General features: G+C 44.9%; 1 protein-coding gene across 4 annotated transcripts in view; it reads left to right on the forward strand.

The window, feature by feature from the left end:
* LOC126419120 (microspherule protein 1) overlaps positions 1-22154 on the forward strand; it is a 139417-nt gene that overhangs the window by 34167 nt on the left and 83096 nt on the right. For all 4 annotated transcript variants that reach the window (XM_050086219.1, XM_050086222.1, XM_050086221.1 and 1 more), the window contains 2 exons: positions 8228-8463; positions 20192-20410. In XM_050086219.1, coding sequence (XP_049942176.1) covers positions 8228-8463; positions 20192-20410 — 455 coding nt within the window. The remainder of the gene's footprint in view (positions 1-8227; positions 8464-20191; positions 20411-22154) is intronic.

Genomic DNA, 22154 nt, shown 5'->3' on the forward strand with positions numbered 1-22154 from the left:
TAGCAGCCGCCAGCCAGTCCCCGGTGATGGGGAACCCGTCCACGCACTCCGTCGATCGCGCACGCCAACACCACTAGCCCAATGCCATGTCGGAACGCGGAAAGGGAGGCAAAGTCAAGAGCAAGTTAAAAAAGTCCCGCTCAAGCAGGGCTGGGCTCCAACAGTCAAATCCGAACTGAGTCAGAGTCTAGCGGCCGCTGGCTGGCTGGCCGCTTAGGTGGCGCTGCTGCTGCATGGCTGGCAGACAGCGCCTCATGTAGAGGACGCGTGTAACTGCGCGGCTGCACTTTGAAAGATCGGCGAGTCACAACAATCATTTGTCGGTCCTAAGTACCCTGTGCAACACATAACTTTAACAGAGTTACATTATATACTTATCGATTTGATGTGGAATAACCCTACAGTATTAGTGGTGTGCTTACTTGACACAGTCACATTGATTAAATATCTAGGTATAACATTTGCAAAGTGATACAAAATGGAATGAGCACATTAGGCTGGCAGTAGAGGGGGTGAATGGTCGACTTTGTTTCATTGGGAGAATATTGGGAAAGAGTAGCTCATCTATAAAGAAGACAGTGTATATAGAACACCAGTGTGAACCATTCTAGAGTACTGATAGTTTGTTTGGGATTCCCACCAGGTCGAATTAATGGAATACATTGGTGTAGTTCAAAGGTGTGATGCCAGATCCGATCGCCACACAAGTATTACAGAGTGCTTCGTGAATTCAAATGAAAATTCCTGGAGGGAAGATGATGCTCTTTTTGTGAGACGTTATTACAGAAATTTAGACAATTGGCATCCAGCATTTGAGGGTGATTGAAGATTGATTGTACTGAAACTGATGTACATTTTTGCATAAAGACCGTGAAAATAAGAAGAGATAAATTGGGGCTCATATGGAGACTTACAGTTGGTCATTTTTCTCTTGCTCTGTTTGCAAGTGGATTGGAAAGGAAAGTGACTAGTAGTGGCTTGATGTACTTTCCACCGTGCACTGTACAGTGTCTTGTGGATTATATATGTAGATGTAGATAAGAAACATGGTCTTTTTTTGAAGGTACTTCTGACCAAAAAGCATTTCTGGTACCTCCTGCAGTGTCCGAGGCTAGAATAGACCCGTGGCCTGTCCTTGCTTGTCATAAGAGGTGATTAACTGACGTCCTTTTTATTGGGTCAAGTTTTTACCTTGGTCTTATACAACTGTTCATCCAACTTTTGAAGGTTTTTGCTCTTTCCAGTTTTTTTTTAATGCTGTCCCCTCACATTTTTTGGCTTTTTAAATTCTGGTCCCCCTATTTGGGTTTGACCTCCACTTTCCAAATTTTACTGAAGCGTGGGCCGTTTGGGGAAGGATACCTTGCTGTGCTGCATCACCTGTCCACTGTGTGCTGTTATCTTTTGCACCTGCCAATTAAGTGGACCTCTGCACCTGCACCTGAAATCCAGCACGGTAGCCAGTCCGTCGTGGTGAGGTTTCCATGTATCCTCTTGGTGGTAGCCCCCTGACAGCGCAGGGATTGCACTGCCGATGCCTGAACTCTGACCTCTTCGTGTCAGCTGAGGACTAGGCGCCTGTCCACTCAGGGTACCAGGACTGTGGACAACAGCTACTGTGCCAGGTGACCTTTGCCTTTGCCTTGGCGGGGTGGCGCCCACAGGGAGAGTCTCCAGTTGGAGTGAGTAGCATCGGGACAGATGATTTGCAATGAAACAGATCAAACTTAATGGTGGCCATGCCAACATGGCCGTCTCATCAGACGGGAACAGTGATTTTAATGCAGAAGTTTACTGTCGTACAGCATTTCCGTGATTGACCACGCCTTAAGTAGTCGAGAGTCAGGCAAGAAGAAGTGGAGGTGGACAGTTTACTGACTTTGTTCCCGCACTGACGGTGGCTCTTTAGCTTCAGTGAAGTCAATGTTTTTTGTTGAAAACATTGAAAATAAGTTTGGGAAGGTTGCGGCAATAGAGAAGATGAGAAATGGAGCTTTGCTGATCAAAACATCACACGCCAACCAGTCATGGGCACTTGAGGCCAATGTCAAATTAGGAGATATACCAGTCACAATTTCTCCTCATAACAAGCTAAATAGAATTAAATGTGTTATCTTGCATCAGGACCTAATGCTACAAACTGATGAAGAGCTGTGTACTAATCTGGTGTGGCATGAAGTCCATTTTATTCGCCGCATCCGGAAGGTACTCAAGGGTAATAAAGTGGACAATGGAGCCTTTATCCTAGCCTTCGACGGCAACATTTTGCCTGAGGTCTATAGATGTGATCTCGGGCCTTACTTCCCTCCTCCAATGAGATACTGTAAGTACCAAAGGTTCAGTCACATGTCCTCCCGCTGTTCTAATGAGACTGTATGTGGGGTACGTGGATGGACGTCCCATGAGGGCAGCCCTTGTGACAAACCCTCTCAATGTGTCAGTTGTCCGGAACCACACCCTCCTTGTTCATGGCAGTGCTTAGTGTTCAAGAGGGAGAAGAAAATGCAAGAGTATAAAATGGTTGAACGCCAGGCTTACTAAGATGCAAGGAAAAAGTTTGAAAGATTTCATCCAACTAATGTGACCTCCAGTTTTGCAACAGTAGTATCATAGTCTGCACCTTACACGATGACAAGGTCTCACGCAACACCTTATGGTCCTCTTCGTATTCCAGGGTCTGCCCCACAGTTGGGGGAGAGAATGTCAGATCCCTCATCCCCTACACCTATAGCACTGGTGGTTCCCACACCATCGGTGTGGCCAGAGATGCCTAGTCATCCTCTGGCATCAGGGATGAGGACACCGTCTCAATATAAGGACCAGCAGCCACAATGTGCAGGTCGAAGAAAAGTACGGTCCTCTTCTCTCTTGGGAGATAAAATGGGGAAATATATACAGAAATCAAAGTCTCATAAGGATAAGCAGAAAGGTAAGCTACTCTCTGAGGCTTCAGGTGTTTTTCTCCCCAGCCCTACAGCGGTTGAGCCTATGCACGCAGACAATGGATCACCGGGTAGACCAAGATTTGCTAGCAAAGTAATCACAGCAGTCTTTTACATTTGCCGCTTTCTCAGACCTGACTCCAATGCTCCTTCAATGGAACTGTAATGGCTACTATCATCATTTGATCGAACTCCGTTGTTGAATGGCTATTTACTCGGCAGTTGGCATAGTGCTTCAGGAAACACAGTTTATGGTAACACACCTCCCCGCTCTGAAAAACTACCAGCCCTACTGTACGAACCATGTTAACGTCAAGAGCGCATCCGATGGGGGTCTGACCCTCATATGCTCTGATATTTTCAGAGGTTGTGCCCGTTATTGTCTCTGTCAGTTCAGATGACGATATGTAATGTTTATCTATCCCCGGATGTGCCTTTCCGTTATTATGAGCTGCTCAACTTAGTGGTACAGCTCTCTGACTCCTTCCTCTTATTGCGGAACTTCAGTGCCCATAATCCTCTGTTGGTCAGCGGAACTATGTCTCACAGCGGCCGAGTACTAGAACACCTTCTTTCAGAATTGGATGTCTGCCTACTCAGCACTAGAGCGGCAACCCATTTCAGTGTGGCCCAGGTTGCAGCCTGAGTATCTTACCCCTGATTCAATGGCGTGTCCGTGGCGATCTTTGTGACAGCAACCATTTTCCTATCATTCTCTCCCTCTCCACTCACAGACATCTAGAACATGCCCCACGTTAGTCGCTTCAGAAAGCTGATCGGCAGGCTTTCTCTTCTGCAGCCACTTTTGCAGACATTCATGTGACAGATATCGACAAATTGGTACAGTATACTATTCATATTATTAGTAGTGTTACAGCAACAACAATAATACCATACTCCTCCAGTTCACCTGGTGACTGCCAGTGCCATGGTGGTCTGAAGATACAGCCACAGCTGTAAGGGAACACTGCAGAATGCTTCAATGGCACAAGTGCCATCCCTCTATGGATAATTTAATAGCATTCAAGATACTCTGGGAGAAAGCGCAGTTTTTAATGATGAAAAGGAAGCAAGAGTGTTGAGAGCAATATGTTTCAACTATGTGATCCCACACCTCATCATGCCAAGTACAGACTAAAATCTGCAGCATTTGTGGCCATCCATCACCCACGGCAGTTCCTGGCATCCTTGTCAGTGGTAACATCTGCACTGATCCCATGGTACTTTCTGAGTGTTTTTGCAGCACACTTCGCTGAAGTGCCTGCTTGCTGTAATTAACACACGGGAACACCTCATTGAGTGCTGCCCGCTGTCTCTCCACCCACATGGCTCTCTATCATATGATGTCCAGTTTAGCGATTGGGAGCTTCGCAGTGCTTTGGCAGAGTGTTGCGATATGGCCCCTGGATCTGACAAAATCCACAACCAAATGCTCAAACATCTTCGTACCAATAGCACAAAACATATCCTCATGCCTTTTAATTGCATTTGGTGGAAGAGAGTATCTCCCTCTCAATGGTGGGAAGGTATTGTTATTGCTTTCCTGAAACTGGGAAGGGACTCATATTTTTAACTAACTACTGACCAGTCTCTCTGACGAATGGGCTGTGTAAGCTATTCAAACTGGTGGTCAGCTGCCGTCTTTGTTGGTGCCTTGAAACTGGAGGGCATATTTCACGATTCCAAAGCAGCTTCCATTCCACTACATATCACCTGGTTCGTTTGGAATCCGCAGTGTGCAATGCTTTTGCACATCGCCAACATCCGATTGATGTGTTCTTTGACCTACTGAAGGCATATGATACTATCTGGCGACACCACGTCCTATCTGCACTGCATGAGTGGGGTATCCAGGGCAGTTTACCTATATTTATCCAGAATTTCCTATCACTCCAACTTTTTTTCGGGTCAAAATAGGTTTGACTCTCAGCATCCAATATTTACAGGAAACCGGAGTCGTTCAAGGATTGGTTCTGAGCATAACACTGTTTGCTATTGCCAGCAGTGGTATTGTAAATGCAGTGGGCCCCACAGTCTGTCTCTCTGTCACTGTATGTGGATTATCCTTACCTGCACTATGCCTCTGCATCACTGTGCACTGCTGAATACCAACTTCAGGGAGCTGTCTGGAGAGTCCACAACCGGGTATGAATCACAACTATCAATTTTCTCCTGCAAAATCACAAGTTATGCATTTTTGTTGACTCTGGGCTGTGCACCCACTCCCATAAATTTATCTTGGTGACCAGTTACTTGAAGTCATTGAAACTTTCCATTCCTTAAGTATTTTATTTGACCACAAGCTAACTTGGCTACCTCATGTCTGCTGGCTCAAGGCAGCTTGCATGAAGAAGCTGAATGCTTCCGTTTTCTTAGTCACTCCTCGTGGAGTGTGGACCACACAGTTCTGCGATTTTACAAAGTGCTGATTTTATCCTCCTTGGACTATGGATGCATTGCCTATGGGTTGACAGCACCATCTGTGCTGAACCTACTGGACCCTGTTCACCACACTGGCATGTGGTTGGCTATGGGGTCCTTCTGTATGAGCCCTGTTGACAGCCTCCTGGCAGAAGCCGGTGTCCCACCACCATGTGTTAGACGACAGCAGCTTCTGGCAAGTTATGTACTCACAATCTGTCAGATGCCTACCCACCTGTGTCACTCAACTCTGTTCCACAACCACCAGTTCAGACTATTTGCGCATCGCCCAAAACTGGGATGACCAGCTGGAATCCAACTCGATAATCTACTGAAGGACCGCCTACAGCCTCTGTTAGTCTGTGTTCCTAAAGCTCCCTTTGGACATCCCCCATGAGCTGCTCCATGTCTTGTGATATAGATGGACCTCTTCTGTGGCCCCAAGAAGAATGCTGATCCTACCAATCTCCGACACCTGTTTCTTTCAATCCTCCACACTTATTCTAATTCAGTTACCTCTACAGAGATGGATCAATAGTAAACAATAGGGTCAGTTATGTACGCAGGGGGACACGAGAAGCACACTCTGCCAAGTTCCTGCAGCATATACACTGCAGAGATTGTTGCCATCTCTCAGGCTTTGCGGTACGTCAAATCCCAGGCCACGACAAACTCTGATCTGTAGCGATTCCATGAATTGCTTAAAAGGCATAATCCTGTGCTATCCCAAAAATCTTTTGGTCACCAACATCCAGGACCTACTGGATGACCTCCACAGCTCTGGAAAGACAGTGATCTTCATTTGGACACCGAGCCACATAGGCATTCCAGGAAATGAACTCGCCAACCATCTAGTTAAAGACGCAATTACAGGAGATCAATTTGACGTCAGGATACCGGGCACAGACTTAAGATTACAACTTTGATGCAATGTTTTGAGGTTCTGGGAATTGGAATAGCAGGCTACTATGACCCAAAACAAGTTGAGAACGATTAAAGGGTCCACTAAGGTGTGGCATACATCTTTCCAGGCCTCTCTGAAAGATGCCATTGTATTGTGTGGAATATACATCGGCCACACAAGAATCACCCACAAGTTCCTTCTGCGTCAGGAAGATCCTCCTCACTGCAGCTGCGCTATTCTACTGATGATAGTACATGTTATCGTCGAGTGCGTCCTGCTGGCCTATCTGCGGCACACTCTCAACTTGCCTACCTCACTAACTCAGATACTTGCAGATGACATGACAGTCACTACCAAAGTGTTGCATTTCCTAAGGGTGAGCGTATTTTACTCTAATCTATAAGTGTCCTCCATTTCAAGTGTTACAGATTGTTGTGGGGACAAGAGCCTCCCCCTATGGCAGGAACCCATCAAGTGACTGCTGATTGCCTGCTACCCCTCTCACCTTGTTGAGTATTTAGACCCTTTTATGTAAGATGCTGCCTAGGTTATCTCTATTTTCTTTTCCCTATCAAGTTACAACTGCTGTCATGCCCTTTTAAAACTCTTTGGCTTGCTTATATAGCTTGAGCAGCCAAGTCAATTTTTTATTTTATTTTATTATTATTATTTTTTTATTCTATTTTATTTTATTTTATTCTTTTTAATTTTTTTATTTTTTATTTTTTTTTAAATTACGCTTGTTACCTTTTCACGTGTTTCTCTCATAAGGAGGGGCCGATGACCCTGTAGTTTAGTCCCTTTAAACACATCATCATCATCGCAATTCTGGTAGCTGGAATCTGAGATTTTTGTTAATTTTGCCTTTTGCATTCTTGTGGAGAAATTTCTATAGGAACTTTCATTCTCTAAAGCATATTTCTTTATATCTAGGCCTAATTAAGATGTGAAATACCAATTTTCATAGATTCACCTTTAAAAATTTTTTTAATATAATGAAATATTTTCTTAATAAATTTGATCCTCTATTTCACTGCCTTAGGACGTTGAATTTCCAAAAATAGTGATGGCCAAATACATATTTTTATTGATTTTGCTTTAAAAATGGTTTCGTAATGAAATATTTTCATAAAACACTTTTTACCCTATTTCACCCCTTGGGTGACGAAATTTCCAAACATACTGAAACACAAATTTTTTTATTTGAATCCAAGAAGTCAGATACCATTTTCATATATGTTGCTTTAAATATACTTTAGAAGTTCTTTAGTAATGATAAAAAAAAAAAAACTTTCATCCACTATTTCTCTTCCATAGGGATAAAATTTCCACACACACTGAAACGTGTATTTCTTTATTTCTGAGTAAGAAAGCGAATAACAATTTTCATGTGTCTACCTTCAAAATTGCCTTAATAGTGGCATATTTTCAAAAAATCTTTCACTCCCTATTTCACCCCTTTGAAAAAGCCCTACAGTATAAGGTAGACACCCTCCCCAAATTTCAAGTTTCTACCCTTGACAGTTTTGGCTGGGCAATGATGGAGTCTTTACGCCAATACAATGGGAGATTCTTCAAAGTTCATAATACACTGAAGTGAGCTTCATGATTACTTTATCCATGTGCTGACTCCATAGTAACTTGTTACCCAGCTGGACGCCAAGAAATCTTACACCTGTTTTTGAGTCAGTGGATGACCATTAATATCTACCTCTGTTGCTAAAAGGTTATAGTTGCAAAGTAGAATGGAATGTAGTAAGTTTTATTTAAAGATAAAAGAGTTACAGGACAACATTGTTTATGTGCAGGTAGTTTAAAACTAGATATATTAAATGCATATTTCGTGTGTTCAGAAACAATTTGTGTTTTCTTTATTCCCTTGCTCCTAAATTGTCATGAAGTTACAAATCTTATGGTCTATCACTCAGGTAAATTCATACTAAAATTTCTTGCATTGCAGAGGCAATGAGTTCTGCTGCGACTACTCCAGCCAGTACTGTCACTCCTTCCTCGACTGTGTCCGTGCCACCCGAAAATCGGCAGAGACGTACGGGCGGTTCGGCCAGTGGACGCACAGGGGGCTCAGCCGGTAGTCGTCGCAATAAGAGGCCGCGTCATTCCCATTCAGTCGCCACGAAGGATCTCGGTCGTTGGAAGCCTACTGATGATCTTGCTCTGATTACCAATGTTCAGCTGGTAAGAACACTTCTATTTCATGTATAAAACACTTCATTTGTTTGTACAGCTTTGTTTTTCTCTAATTACATTACTAGAAAAGGTACCATCAATTGGTTTATAAATTTTGATGAAATCTCTGTTTGTAAAATTATAACTCTTTCAAGAGAAGAGTCATTACTCTTGACCACCAAAGGTAGAATGGGATAGATCTCGAAACTAAAAACATGGATGTCTCTGTAGACTGGTTTAAATTAGTTGGCATCTGACGTTATGACAACTTCTGTCTGCAGGCGGCCGCTACTGCACTGCAATCTCCGTGTCGATGGAAAATTTCCTCAACCCTTGAGTGGATGCACCTGTGTGTAAAGTACACCAATCAGAAAAAAAACAATGATTAGTACCATTCCATTGTTTTTTTTTTTTTTACAATGGCAAGCCCACACCTATTCCTTCACTTCTGCTTCAGCTAACACAGTGATAAGTTGTTGTCATACATGCAACTGAGAGCATGTTGTACAAAATAAACAGCTAGCTAGGTGAGAACAAATTTACAGACTGTGCCAGAAATGACCCAGATTCCGGCACAATCACACACTAACACAGTTATCTACAAGATAATTAGTAATCAAACGAGTGGTTTTCGTGGATCTGATGCAACTGCTCTGTCTAATACTTCCAGTGGGTTACTAACATGGGCTAATGTAAGTATATTAAACTGGCAGTAAACTGTAAATTTGTTTACACACATTTACCTCAGTAACATAAAGACAGCTATTCTTTACACCCCCCCCCCCCCCCCCTCTGCGGGTATGGGGGTTAGAATAGGCCCGAGGTATTCCTGCCTGTTGTAAGAGGCGACTGAAAGGAGTCTCACGTTTCAGCCTTTATGTGGTGGTCCCCTGTAGGGTTTGACCTCCGTTTTTCAAAATTTTCCTGAAGAGCGAGCCAATTGGGGAATGGCGCCTTACATGGTGCATTGTGTCCATCGTGCACTGAGACCTATTGCAGCCTTCGTCCACATGGATACGCTCATTCTCCAACTATTGAGCACCCAGGTGCATATTTTTCCATCAACTGTGCCGTATCGTTTTCTACGCTGATGATGATAATGGACTTGTTTGCTTGGTTGCACCTGATATCCAGCACAGTAGCCAGTCCATTGCAGTGGGGCCGCCATGTACCCTGTTGGTTGTAGCCCCCTGACCACACAGGGATCTCTCTGCTGGTGCCTGCACCGTTAACTCCCCACATATGCCGAGGAGTAGGTGACTGTCACCCTGGAGCATCAGTACTCCCAGCAATGGCCATCCTGCCAGATGGCCTTTGCTGCGGCTGGTTGGCGCCCCTGGGAAGGACCCGTTGTTGGAATGGGTGACATCAGGGCGGATGACACACTATGAAGCGTAGTACATCATCTCTTGCTGGTGGTCAAACACCAGCAGTCTCTTAAGTGTTCACAGGCTCAAATCAATGCAAGGAAGTACAACCCCAAATCATTCCCCTCTTTGGCCACACCATGAGAGAAACGTCAGGCTAAGGATGGCAGCAGCTCTAATTCTCTCCAGTACCTTGTATGTTTGACAATGGTGGGGACTCTTTCATGATGATGAAGCCTCAGTTTTTTGTTGAGCATTTAGAGGACAAGTTTGGGGAGGTGGAGGGCTTGTCCAAAATGAGATGTGGGTCAGTCTTGATCAAAACAGTGTCCTCTGCCCAGTCACGGGCATTACCCGCTTGTGACAAGCTGGAGGATGTTTCTGTAACCATCATACCCCATAAGAGTGTAAATGTGGTCCATGGTATCATATTTCACAGGTACTTTCTTTTGCAGTCTGGCGAATAGCTGCTTGCCAATTTAGAGCGGCGATGTGTACATTTTGTTCAGCGTGTCCACCGGGGTCTGAGGAATAATCAGGTTGCCACCAGTGCCTTCATCTTGGCCTTCGAGGGTGATACATTACCCGAGAACATCAAGGTGATGGTCTACTGCTGTGATGTAAAGCCCTATATCCCTCCCCCAATGTGGTGCTTTAAATGCTGGAAGTACGGCCATATGTCTTCCCGCTGGACTTGAGCGTCACATGCCGAGATTGCAGACACCCATCACATCCTAATACTCCATGTGCCCCGCCTCCCATCTGTGTCAACTGCAGAGAGCACCATTCACATTGCTCGCCTGACTGCAGTATTCTCCAGAAAGAAAGGAAAATCATGGAGTACAAGACCCTGGACTGCCTGACGTAAATTGAGGCTAAGAGGAAATTTGAATGCCTACATCCTGTATTTGTGACATCGTCTTACGCCGCCGCTACAACAGCTCTAGCCCAATCAGCTCCACCAACCCCAGTCACCTCTCAGAGCTGGAAGACTACACCTGCCCCCAACCACTGGAGATATTAGTCCCCACTTCTGCGCCGGAGAAGCATAAGTCTTCTTCAGCTCCTCTCGCTAGGAAGTGCTCCCTTGGGTCACTCCCTCCCAGGTTTCTGCTAGTGGGAAAGATGACACCCGCCAGTGGCTGAAGAGTCCAAAAGCAGCTGGTCGTAGGGCTTCACGCTCGTCCTCAGTCCTGGTGACTGAATCAGTGAAGTTCTCCCAGCCAGGGAAACCCAAGGAGCAGCGAGAGAAATAGAAGATCCCTAAGAGCAAGGGAATTGTGGTGGCACCCACACCACAACTACCTACAAGCTCTGCATCTGTGGATGAGGTGGAGATTATGGCATTCGTTGAGGACCTAGATCTCGCCGGACCCTCTGACACAGTGGATAAAGACTGCTCAGCCAATAAGTCAGTGCCAGCAGGTGACCCTGAGGTGTAAACTGCCTAATTGAATGTTCCATGCCTTACCAGTCTCATGATGACGCCATCCTCCTCTGGAATTGTGGCAGTTTTTTCCACTGCCTGGCTGAGCTACGGCAACTGTTAAGTTTACACCTGCTTTCTGCATTGCCCTCCAGGAAACCTGGTTCCTGGCAATGCAGACCCCTACCCTCCGCCGCTATAAGGGATATTACAGGAACCGCAGTGACTATAATCGAGTGTCATGTGGACTTTGAGTTTATGTCCTCAACCCAGTCTGTAGTGAAACTGTGCCCTTTCACACCCCTCTTGAATCTGTGGTTGTCAGAATAAGGACGACGCAGGAAATAACTGTGTGCAATGTATATCTTCCTCCAGATGGTGCAGTACCGCTGAACGTATTAGCTGTACTGATTGATTAACTCCCTAAACCTTTCCTACTTTTGGGAGATTTTAATGCCCATAACCCTTTGTGGGGTGGTGCCATGCTTACTGGCCGAGGCAGAAAAGTCGAAACTTTACTGTCTCAGTTCGACTTTTGCCTCTTAAATACCAGGGCTGCCACACATTTCAGTGTGTCTCATGGTAGTTACTCAGCCATTGATTTATCAATTTGCAGCCCAGGACTTCTGCTATCTGTCCACTGGAGAGCACATGACGACCTGTGTGGTAGTGACCACTTCCCCACCTTCCTGTCACTGCCCCAGCATCAGGCACACGGACGCCTATCCAGATCGGCTTTAAACAAGGCAGACTGGGAAGCTTTCACCTCTGGTGTCACCGTTGAATCTCCCCCACACGGAAACATCATTGTGGTGGTTGAGCAGGTGACTACAACAGTCCTTTCTGCAGCAGAAAATGTGATCCCTCGCTCTTTAGGGTGTCCCCCGGTGAAAGGCAGTCCCTTGGTGGTCGCTGGAAGTCGCTGAAGTACTTAAGGAACATCGGTGAGCTCTACAGTGGCATAAGTGGCACCCTTCCCTGGAGCACCTCATAGCCTTTAAATGGCTCCATGCCCGTGTTTGCCAACTTATCAAACGACGGAAGCAGGAGTGTTTGGAGAGATATGTCTCGACCATTGGGTGTTATACATCATCTTCCCAAGTCTGGGCAAGGATCAAACGTGTTTTCGGCTACCAGACCCCAAACAGGTGTTCCCGGTGTTAACATAAATGGAGTTTTATCTACCAACACAATCGCGATTGCCGAGAACTTTGCTGAGCACTATGCTCGAGCCTCTGTGTCGGAGGATTACCCCTCACGTTCGCTACACACCACAGTGTATCCTATAACGCCCCATTTACAGAGTGGAAGCTCCTCAGTGCCCTTGGACATTGCCCCAACACAGCTCCTGGACCAGATCAGATCCACAGTCAGATGATTAAACATCTCTCATCTGACTACAAGCAACATTTCCTCATCTTCTTCAACCGGATCTGGTGTGGTGGCGTGTTACCATCACAATGGCAGGAGAGCACCATCATTCCAGTGCTCAAACCTGGTAAAAACCCGCTTGTTGTGGATAGCTATCGGCCCATTAGCCTCATCAATACTCTTTGTAGGCTGCTGGGACGTTGCAAAAACAGACATAATGTCTGCAGGGATACTGCAATCACTTTTTTATGCAATGTTACTTATAATCCGCCTTGATTACTAAATATTTATTCACGTGACTGGTTTCGGTTCCTCTAGAACCATCTTCAGATCTGAAATGACAATGATACTAATTTACTATTTCACAAATGAAAGCCTATTTCGTCCTATCTGATCAACATCAAATGTACCAGAACGTACCTGCAAATTTTGGTCACAGGAGTAACCCATTCACACTCGGCAACCTTCACATGCTGCGTCACATTAAATTTGTTGGCAGAATGCACCTCACTTACATTAATTATAAAACCCTTACCGACTGGTGGCGTCTGGTACATTTGTTACATTACATATGCACATACTGTATTAAGTAATGTAACAAATGTATCAGACACCACCTAGAGGAACTGAAACCGGTCATGTGAATAAATATTTTGCAATCAAGACGGATTATAAGTAACACTGCTGGAACATATGATGTGTCAGCAGTTGGGTTGGGTCGGGTCCTGGAGTCACGTGGCTTACTGGCTCCATGTCTGTGCGGCTTCCGCCAGGGTCGCTCTGCCACTGATAATCTTATGTCCCTCGAGTCTGCCATCTGAACAGCCTTTTCCAGATTCCAACACTTGGTTGCCGTCTTTTTTTTATTTACAAAAAGTGTATGACACGACCTGATGACATCATATCCTTGCCACTTTATATGAGTGGGCTCTCAGAGGCCCCCTCCCGTTTTTTTTTTTTATCCAAAATTTCCTGTTGCTTCATACTTTCCGTGTCCAACATAGTGACTCCCATAGTTCCCCCCATATCCAGGAGAATGGGGTCCCGCAGGACCCTGTATTGAGTGTATCTCTATTTTTAGTGGGTATTAATGGTCTAGCAGCAGATGTAGGGCCCTCCATCTCACTTTCTCTGTATGCAGACGACTTCTGCATTTTGTGCTACTCCACCAGTATTGGTGTTGATAAGCGGCGTGTACAGGTAGCCATCCACAAGCTGCAGTCATGGGCTCTAGCCCACGGTTTCTAGTTTTTGGCTGCAAAGTCATACCATTCATCCAGAACCAGAACTTTACCTTAATGATGATCCACTCACTGTAGTGCAAACATATCTATTTTTTAGGAGTGGTTTTCGGTGCCCGATTGACATGGCTTCCTCAGCTTCGTCAGCTTAAGTGGAAGTGATGGCAGCTCCTTAATGCCTTCTGTTGCTTGAGCAACACCAACTGGGGTGCAGATTGCTCTATGCTGCTGCAGCCCTTGTTCAATTCCGCCTTGACTATGGGAGTCTGGTCTATGGTTCGACGGCGCCCTGAGCATTGTGTTTACTCAACCCAGTACACCTCTGTGGTGTTTGCCTAGTGACAGGAGCTTTTAGGACAAGTCTGGTTACCAGCATCCTGGTGGAGGCCGGAGTCCCTTCATTGCAGGTTAGGCATGCACAACTGCTCGCCAGTTATGTTGCACACATTCGTAGTTCTCCTGCGCATCCAAATTACCGTCTCCTTTTCCTGCCCACGGTGGTTCACCTCCCGCATTGGCGTCCCAGGTCGGGGCTTCCAATTGCAGTTCGTGTCTGCTCCCTTCTTTCCAAACTGGAGTCCTTGTGTTTACCACCTATACTTGAGGTCCAGTCATGTACATCTCCGTGGTGTACATCTAGGCCGTGGCTTCACCTTGACCTTTCACATGGCTCTAAGGACTCGGTTAACCCCATGCTCTCCGCTGCCACTTCCTCTCGATTCCCAATATGTACTGAGGCTATGAAGTGGATTACTCTTCCATGAAGGACATATTTAACAGCATTCCTTGCCCGATGGCTGCAGTGTTTTCACTGCCGAGTTGATGGCTGTATCTTGTGCTCTTGAGCACATCTGTTCATGCCCAGGGGAGTGGTTTCTTCTGTGTACTGACTCCTTGAGCAGCCTACAAGCTATCGACCATTGCTACTCTCGCCATCCTTTGGTAGCGGCCATCCAGGAGTCTATCTATGCCCTGCAACGGTCCAATCGTGTTTGTCTGGACCCCAGGTCATGTCGGAATCGCAGGCAACAAACTTGCCAACAACCTGGCGAAACAGGCTACGCGGAAACCTCTAATGGAGATCGGCTTCTCTGAAACTGACCTGCATTCATGCCATTAAGGAGACTACGAATGTGTGGAAGACCTCCACGCGGGCCTCTCGCAGGAACTCTGTAGTTCTCTGTCGGCTCCACATTGGCCATGCTTGGGTGACACTTGGCTACCTCCTGCACCGTGATGACCCACCTCAGTGTCAGTGTGTCACCCTGCTGACAGTGGCCCATATCTTGGTGAGCTGTCCTTCTTTGGCTCACCTGTAACAGACTCTTGCATTACCGGACTCATTGCCATTAATTTTAGCTGACAACACCTCACATTTTATATGTGCAGTGGGTTTTATCATTCTATAAAAGTTTTCGCGCATGTCCTTTGTCCATGAATTCTCCACTGTAATGCCTTTAGGCTGGATGTTTTAATGTATTGCAGAGTGGCGGGCTTTTCCTTTTTATTCTTGTGGTCTTCCAGCCACGGTCATCTGCTCTTTTGTTCTTATCCCTTCTACCTGAATCGTGCTTCTCTCTGTGGTTTTGTTTTCCTGTTTTGTCCATAGTAGTGTCAATTGTCCTTCTGTCGTTCTTCTGGTTCTTCCATTCTCCTGTTATTGTGCTATACGCCTCCTTTCTTTTCTTCTTTCCCTTGTGTAATTATTTTACTTTGAACAAGGGACTGATGACTTCGCAGTTTGGTCCCTTCTCCCCCTCCTTTAAACCTACCAACCAACCTTCTGTTCTTTACATGTGTACAAAGTACACCACGCTTCTGCTCGTGTTATGGATAATGGTGCACTCGCTCAAGGGTTGAAATGTACCGCAAAAGTCATCTGAAAAATAGGTAGTTCACATATGGTATATATATTTTTTTAAGAGGAGGGGGGGGGGGGGGACACTTCCCTGTTCATGACACATTTTCAAACTTATCACTTCATATCTCAAAAACTGTTGAAGTCTCTGAAGTATGCTTTCTGTTGATCATTTACCAAAATAGTGTGCTCAGCAATGGACCTTTTCAAAAATTCATTTTGTGTCGTGTTTGTTATTTATTATCTTCAGAGTTCTTCGACCATATTTATCTCTTAATTGGTGTGAAGTTGAAATTCTATCTCCTACAAAAATAATGTGGAAAGGAAAGTTGCCACTCACTATATGGCATCTCCTACAAAAATAATGTGGAAAGGAAAGTTGCCACTCACCATATGGCAGAGATGCTGAGTCACAGATAGGCACGACAAAAAGACTGTCACAAGTAAAGCAAGCTTTCGGCCAGTAAGACCTTTGTGAAAAATAAATCACAAACACACACACACACACACACACACACACACACACACACACACACAAAACCGCAGACTCAGGTAACTGAAACCACACTGCGAGCAGCAGCACCGGTGCGTGATGGGAGTGGCGACTAGGTACCTTGTACAAAAACAGATCTCCCATGCCTTATCTTTCTAGTCTCACACCACCTCCCACAGTCTCACCTTCTGACCACAGAGGAGCATTCCCCTCATAACTCAGTGCCACCCAGGATGGAGCAACTGAATTACATTCTCCGCTGAGGTTTCGACTACCTCTCGTCGTGCCCTGAAATGAGAAATGTCTTGCCCACTATCCTTCCCACCCCTCCCACAATTGCCCAGCAAACCCACACAATATACTCGTGCATCTGTACACAACCCCTGCTCCCAACCCCTTACCTCTTGGCTCATACCCCCTAATAGACCTAGATGCAAGACCTGTCCCATACATCCTCCCAACACCACCTAATCCAATCCGGTCACAAATATCACCTATCCCACCAAAGGCCGGGCTGCCTGTGAAATCAGCCATATGATCTACAATTTAAGCTGCAACCACTGTGCTGCATTCTATGTGGGCATGACAATCAACAAGCTGTCTGTCTGCATGAATGGCCATTGACAAACTGTGGCCAAGAAACAAGTGGACCACCATGCTGCTGAACACACTACCAAGTGTGACATCCTTCATTTCAATGACTGCTTGACAGCCTTTGCCATATGGATCCTTCCCACAAACACCAGCTTTTCTGAATTGCACTGGTGGGAACTTTCCCTGCAATACATCCTATGTTCCCGTAACCCTCCTGGCCTCAATCTCCGTTAGTCACTGTCCTCACCCATCCAGCCCCTTCCCTGTTCCCATTCCAGCACTACACAGCCATCATTCCACCATAACATCCAGTCTTTTTACTTCTGTCCTGTGTGTCTGTGTGTGTGTGTGTGTGTGTGTGTGTGTGTGTGTGTGTGTTTTTGATGAAGGCCTTACTGGCCGAAACCTTTATTTATTTTTGACAGTCTTTTTGTTGTGCCTATCTGCAACTCAACATGTCCACTATATGGTGAGTGGCAACTTTCCTTTTCATAATACTGTTACATTCCATCCTGGATTTTCCATTGTTTGAAAAATCATGAGAAAATTCAAGCATGGTATAGATCTGTCTAAGATCTTGTAGTGTGTCTAGTGAGGCCAGGAGGATTACGGGAACATAGGATGTTGTCAATTTTTAAGTAGGGCTGGAGTTATGTATTTTCTTGAAATGGTTGACATTTTCTCATCAGGAAAAAATCCTGCTTAAGAACTTTGCACAACGTCCATGGCAACACAGTGGGAGTTGACTGTGGCAGTGCAGTTTCCATTGATACGTTGCTGTTTGGAGCAGTCCATCACACTTGCTGTCAGATGCCAACTAATTTAAGTCAGACCATAGCTTTTAATGTTTGGAACATAGAGGGATGGGACCATCATCAGAAAATTGAAGATATAGGAAATCAAAAGAAGATAGAGAAAACTCACTGATGTCGTTACATAAATCAGCGAGTTGGGGGGGGGGGGGGGGGATGTACAGGTAACAACCTGAAAGCAAAAGTTAAGTTAAGTATTCATATCAGTGATATGAATTGTTGGGTCAAAAGCAAGAAGTATGTTTAAAGTAATTCTGAGAAAATGAAAGAAGTTGTCACAAAGAGTTGAAAACATGGTTGGCGATTGATAATTTCATAGTTTTTACCCTTTGTACTTCGTGCTTCCTGTTTCTGTCTTTCCACTTCTCCATATTAAGAAATGTTAATAGCGAAAGCATTGCGCTATTGCTAGGCACACACAAAAGAGAAAGAAAACTTGTTGTCTTTTGGAATAATCCTTTTTCAGGCTAGAGACACATGCACTAGTGACTCTGAGGCAGGTATCAAGTTCACTTGTTAGATATGCAGGAGGGAGTGATGGTAGGTGCATGGGCCAGGCACGTGATACACAGGTGTGAAGCCAGTGGGATGCAGAACATGATGGACGAGTCATGGATTGGGAGCATGTGACTGGACAGAGCAGCGAGAAACTGCTGGGTGGAGGGTGTGGGGACAGTGAGTTAGCAGAGATTGAGGTCAACAGGTTTATGGGAGCGAAGGATGTGTTATGAGGAAAACTCCCATCTGCATAGTTCAGAAAATCTGGTGTTGGAGGGAAGGGTCCAGATGGCTCAGGTTGTGAAGCAGCCATTGAAATTTGATGTGCTGTGCTCAGCTGCACATTGTGCCACTGGGCAACCAACTTTATTCTTGGTAAAGTTTGGTGATGGCCATTCATCCTGCTGGATGTGTGACTGGTCATCGTACCGACTTAAAAAACTGTACAGTGATTGCAGCAGATGTAGTATATGAATGACTCCCTTAATACATGGCCATACCTTTCGTGCGGTAAGATGAGCCTGTGACAGGTCAGAGTAGGAAGTGTTGGGTGAGTGGATAGAGGAGGTCTTTCACCAGGATGTTCAACATGGATGTGATTCATATGGTGGTGGGTTTGGGAATGGATATGGCTTAGGGGTGGACCAGGATATTGTGTAGGATGGGTGAGCAATGGGGTATCATTTTAGGAGGGGTGGGGAGGATCTAGGGTAGGATATTCTTCATTTCTGGGCATGATGACAGAATCAGTCCTGGTGAAGGGTGTGGTTCAGTTGTTACAGTCCAGTTGTTACAGTTGTTGAGGGGGCACTCCTTTGTAACTAATTCTTGGGGCTAGTGAGAGGATTACAGGTGTGCGAGGATATGGCAGGAGAAATCTCTTTGCTGTGGAGACTAGGTTGGGGCGCGGGGGTTAGTGCCTGTTGGTGAAGACTGTCGTAAAACCTTCAGCATACTGGACAAGTGAGTTCTTGTCACTACAGACATGCCACCACATGTGACCAGGCTGCATGGAATGGAAGCAATTTCATGGTGTTGAAATGTATGGCAGCTGTTGAAATGCACATACTGTTGGTGGTAAGTGACTTTAATATGACCAGAGTTGTTGTTGATGCCATCAGAGAGGTGGTCAACATCCAGGAAGGTGGTGCATTAGGGTGACAATGACCAGGTGAAGCAGATTAGAGAGATTTTGAGGTTGTGGAGGAATGAGAATAGTGTGTTGTGGCTGGGATTCCAAATTGTGAAGGTATCGCCAGTAAACTTGAACCAGACAGGCATTTGTGGTTTTGCGAAGCTATAAATGTTTCGTCTAGGTGACCAATAAAAAAAATTGGCATAGGAGGGTGCCATGCAGGTGCTCACAGCTCTACAATCACTGTACAGTTCTTTATTTTAGTATGACTACCAATGAGCTGTCCATCACAACGAATGGTCACCGCCAAACTGTGGCTGAGAGCACTGTATCTCAGCCAGCGGGACAACATGCAGCTGAGCACACTGTGCTAAATTTAAATGGCTGCTTCACAAACTGGGCCATCTGGACCCTTCCCTCCACTGCCATTTCTCCTCAATTTCATTGATGGGAGCTACCTTCACGACACATCTTTTGCTCTTGTAAATTTCCTGTCCTCAGTATCCATTAATCCATTGCATCCACACCCTCCACACAACACTTTCCCCGTGCTCTATCCTGTCATCCCCTCCAAATCTACATCACCTTGCTCACACGCTGCATCCCTCTGTCACTTGAGCACCAAGTGCCTTGTCCATGCACCTGCCAATCCTCCCTCCTGGACTCCTAGCCAGCAGACCCAGTGTCTCCCTCTGATCCACTAGCTATCCAATTCAACTCCTCTTCCTGACTTCTGCTCTGTCTCCTTCTCTCCAGCCCACCCTAATCAACTGGCCAAAATGCGATACCAGCATTGTGTGTCCAATTGGTACACACAATGCTTCTGCTGTCTGGTGGGGGTTCCTTTACTCCTGTAGTGTGTGTGTGTGTGTGTGTGTGTGTGTGTGTGTGTGTGTGTGTGTATCGACTCACTCAGTATCTGAGGAATGTGTTGTTTCACAGACCAGTGATTTGCGTACAGTGCACCGAGCTACTAAGTTCTCGTGCCGCTTCACTGTGCAAGAAATCCAGCAGCGCTGGTACGCCTTACTGTATGACCAAGCTGTCTCACGTGTCGCCGTGGCTGCCATGCGAAATCTCCACCCTGAAATCGTAGCAGCTGTTCGCAGCCGTGCTCTTTTTAGCAAGGCTGAAGAGCAGTTGCTGCAGACCATTAAATCGGTAAGTGCATTCTGTAGAACTGCCTTACAGATTGGCCTTTGTTGTTTATTTGTATTTTTTGAGCAAATTATGAGGTGTGAAAAGGATTAGTAGAATAAAAGCTTAATATAATATTGTTGAACTTAGCATCCATTTACCATACAGGAACAAATAGGGAAAGCTTATAGACAGTGCATTTTAACAAAAAAAAAAACACGTTGTATTCTTAGCTTTCAGCATTTTTAATATTCCTTTTGTCATGGGAAAAGAAAGCGAGGAAGAAAGCGTGTTCAGAAGGGTGAATGAAGTCACACTTAAGCTGTCCTCATACAGAAGGTGAGATCATTGGAGGATGAGGATCTGGTTAAGTTTTGTGATCTTATGGGATGGAAGTTCGCATTCCAGAGCATTGCGATGCATGAGAGACTGAGTAAGACACACAAGAGTTTTTGCTCTGTGGAGAGGAATGTGGCCCGTGAAACGAAATATTGCACTCTAGCCTGTATTTACAGTAATGCAGGAAAAATGGATTGCTACTTACCATAAAGAAGACACATTAAGTTGCAGACAGGCACAATTAAAAGACACCATTCATACACTCAAGGAAGCACTCCTCGTGTGTGCATGGCTACCTGAAGTAGCCACAAAAGACCAAGAAAGCAAAACTGGATCAGATTACCCACTTTGGAGAATTAATTACCAACAAATAAAGATTTCTGTTTGAAAATGGTCATACAAGAATAATGGTCAAGTTAGAAAATGTTTGCAGGAGACAAATGAAGAACTGGTGAATGTAGTGACTGACAGTATTACAGTTATGTCAGTTATGTTAATATTGTTACACTGTTACATAGTTTAAGAGCATGGTTTTTATAGTAGCCCAGTGAGTTAGTTGAAGTGAAACAGAAACAAATAAAAGTGTCACAAGAGTTGTCTTGTTGATCTTTGCTATATGCTAGCGACAAACCACAGTCTACTTAATATGCAACTTGCAGAATTCTTACGGTATTCCTCCTGTATTTCTCCATTTTCTACTGATGCTAACTGCTGTCCATGAATTTTTTGTTTGAATGAGAATGAATAAAATAAAACACAAATTAATATTGTTGGATATGTTCGTTATGCAGAAAGTGTCTTCAGAAATTTAATATTGTGTTACTGGCGGAAGTAAGCCAATAGTTCCAAAGCACTAAAAAGTATCTCATTGTTAGCAAAATTTGGAAAATTTATAGGGCAAGGTATATGTCCAGCTTCGCAACAATGAATAAGAATAAGTTTAAGGATTATATAATTGTTATACATTCTTTTATTATTATTATTATTATTATTATTATTATTATTATAAATTAGGAATTTAATAACATCAGTCCTACCTTCCCTTCCTGGGATAAAACTTGCACAATTATCTTGCAAACCTTACGAATAATATTGCATGTTGAGGTTTTTGATGTTCTATGGAAGTACATTAGAGTGGAGAAGGAATCCTCAGTGGCCAAAAATATGAAACTTCCTGGCAGATTAAAACTGTGTGCTGGACTGAGACTCGAACTCAGGACCTTTGCCTTTCGCGGGCAAGTGCTCTACCAACTGAGCTACCCAAGCACGACTCACGCCCCGTCCTCACAGCTTTAATTCTGCCAGTACCTTGTCTCCTACCTTCCAAACTTCACAGAAGCTCTCCTGCGAACCTTGGTCATTGCCAACTGATCCTCTGGTGGACTCGCTTCATGAAAGTTTGTGTTTGTTCTAGACACAAGAGAAGCCA

Source organism: Schistocerca serialis, chromosome 9, assembly GCF_023864345.2.
Source record: "Schistocerca serialis cubense isolate TAMUIC-IGC-003099 chromosome 9, iqSchSeri2.2, whole genome shotgun sequence".
NCBI lineage: Eukaryota > Metazoa > Arthropoda > Insecta > Orthoptera > Acrididae > Schistocerca > Schistocerca serialis.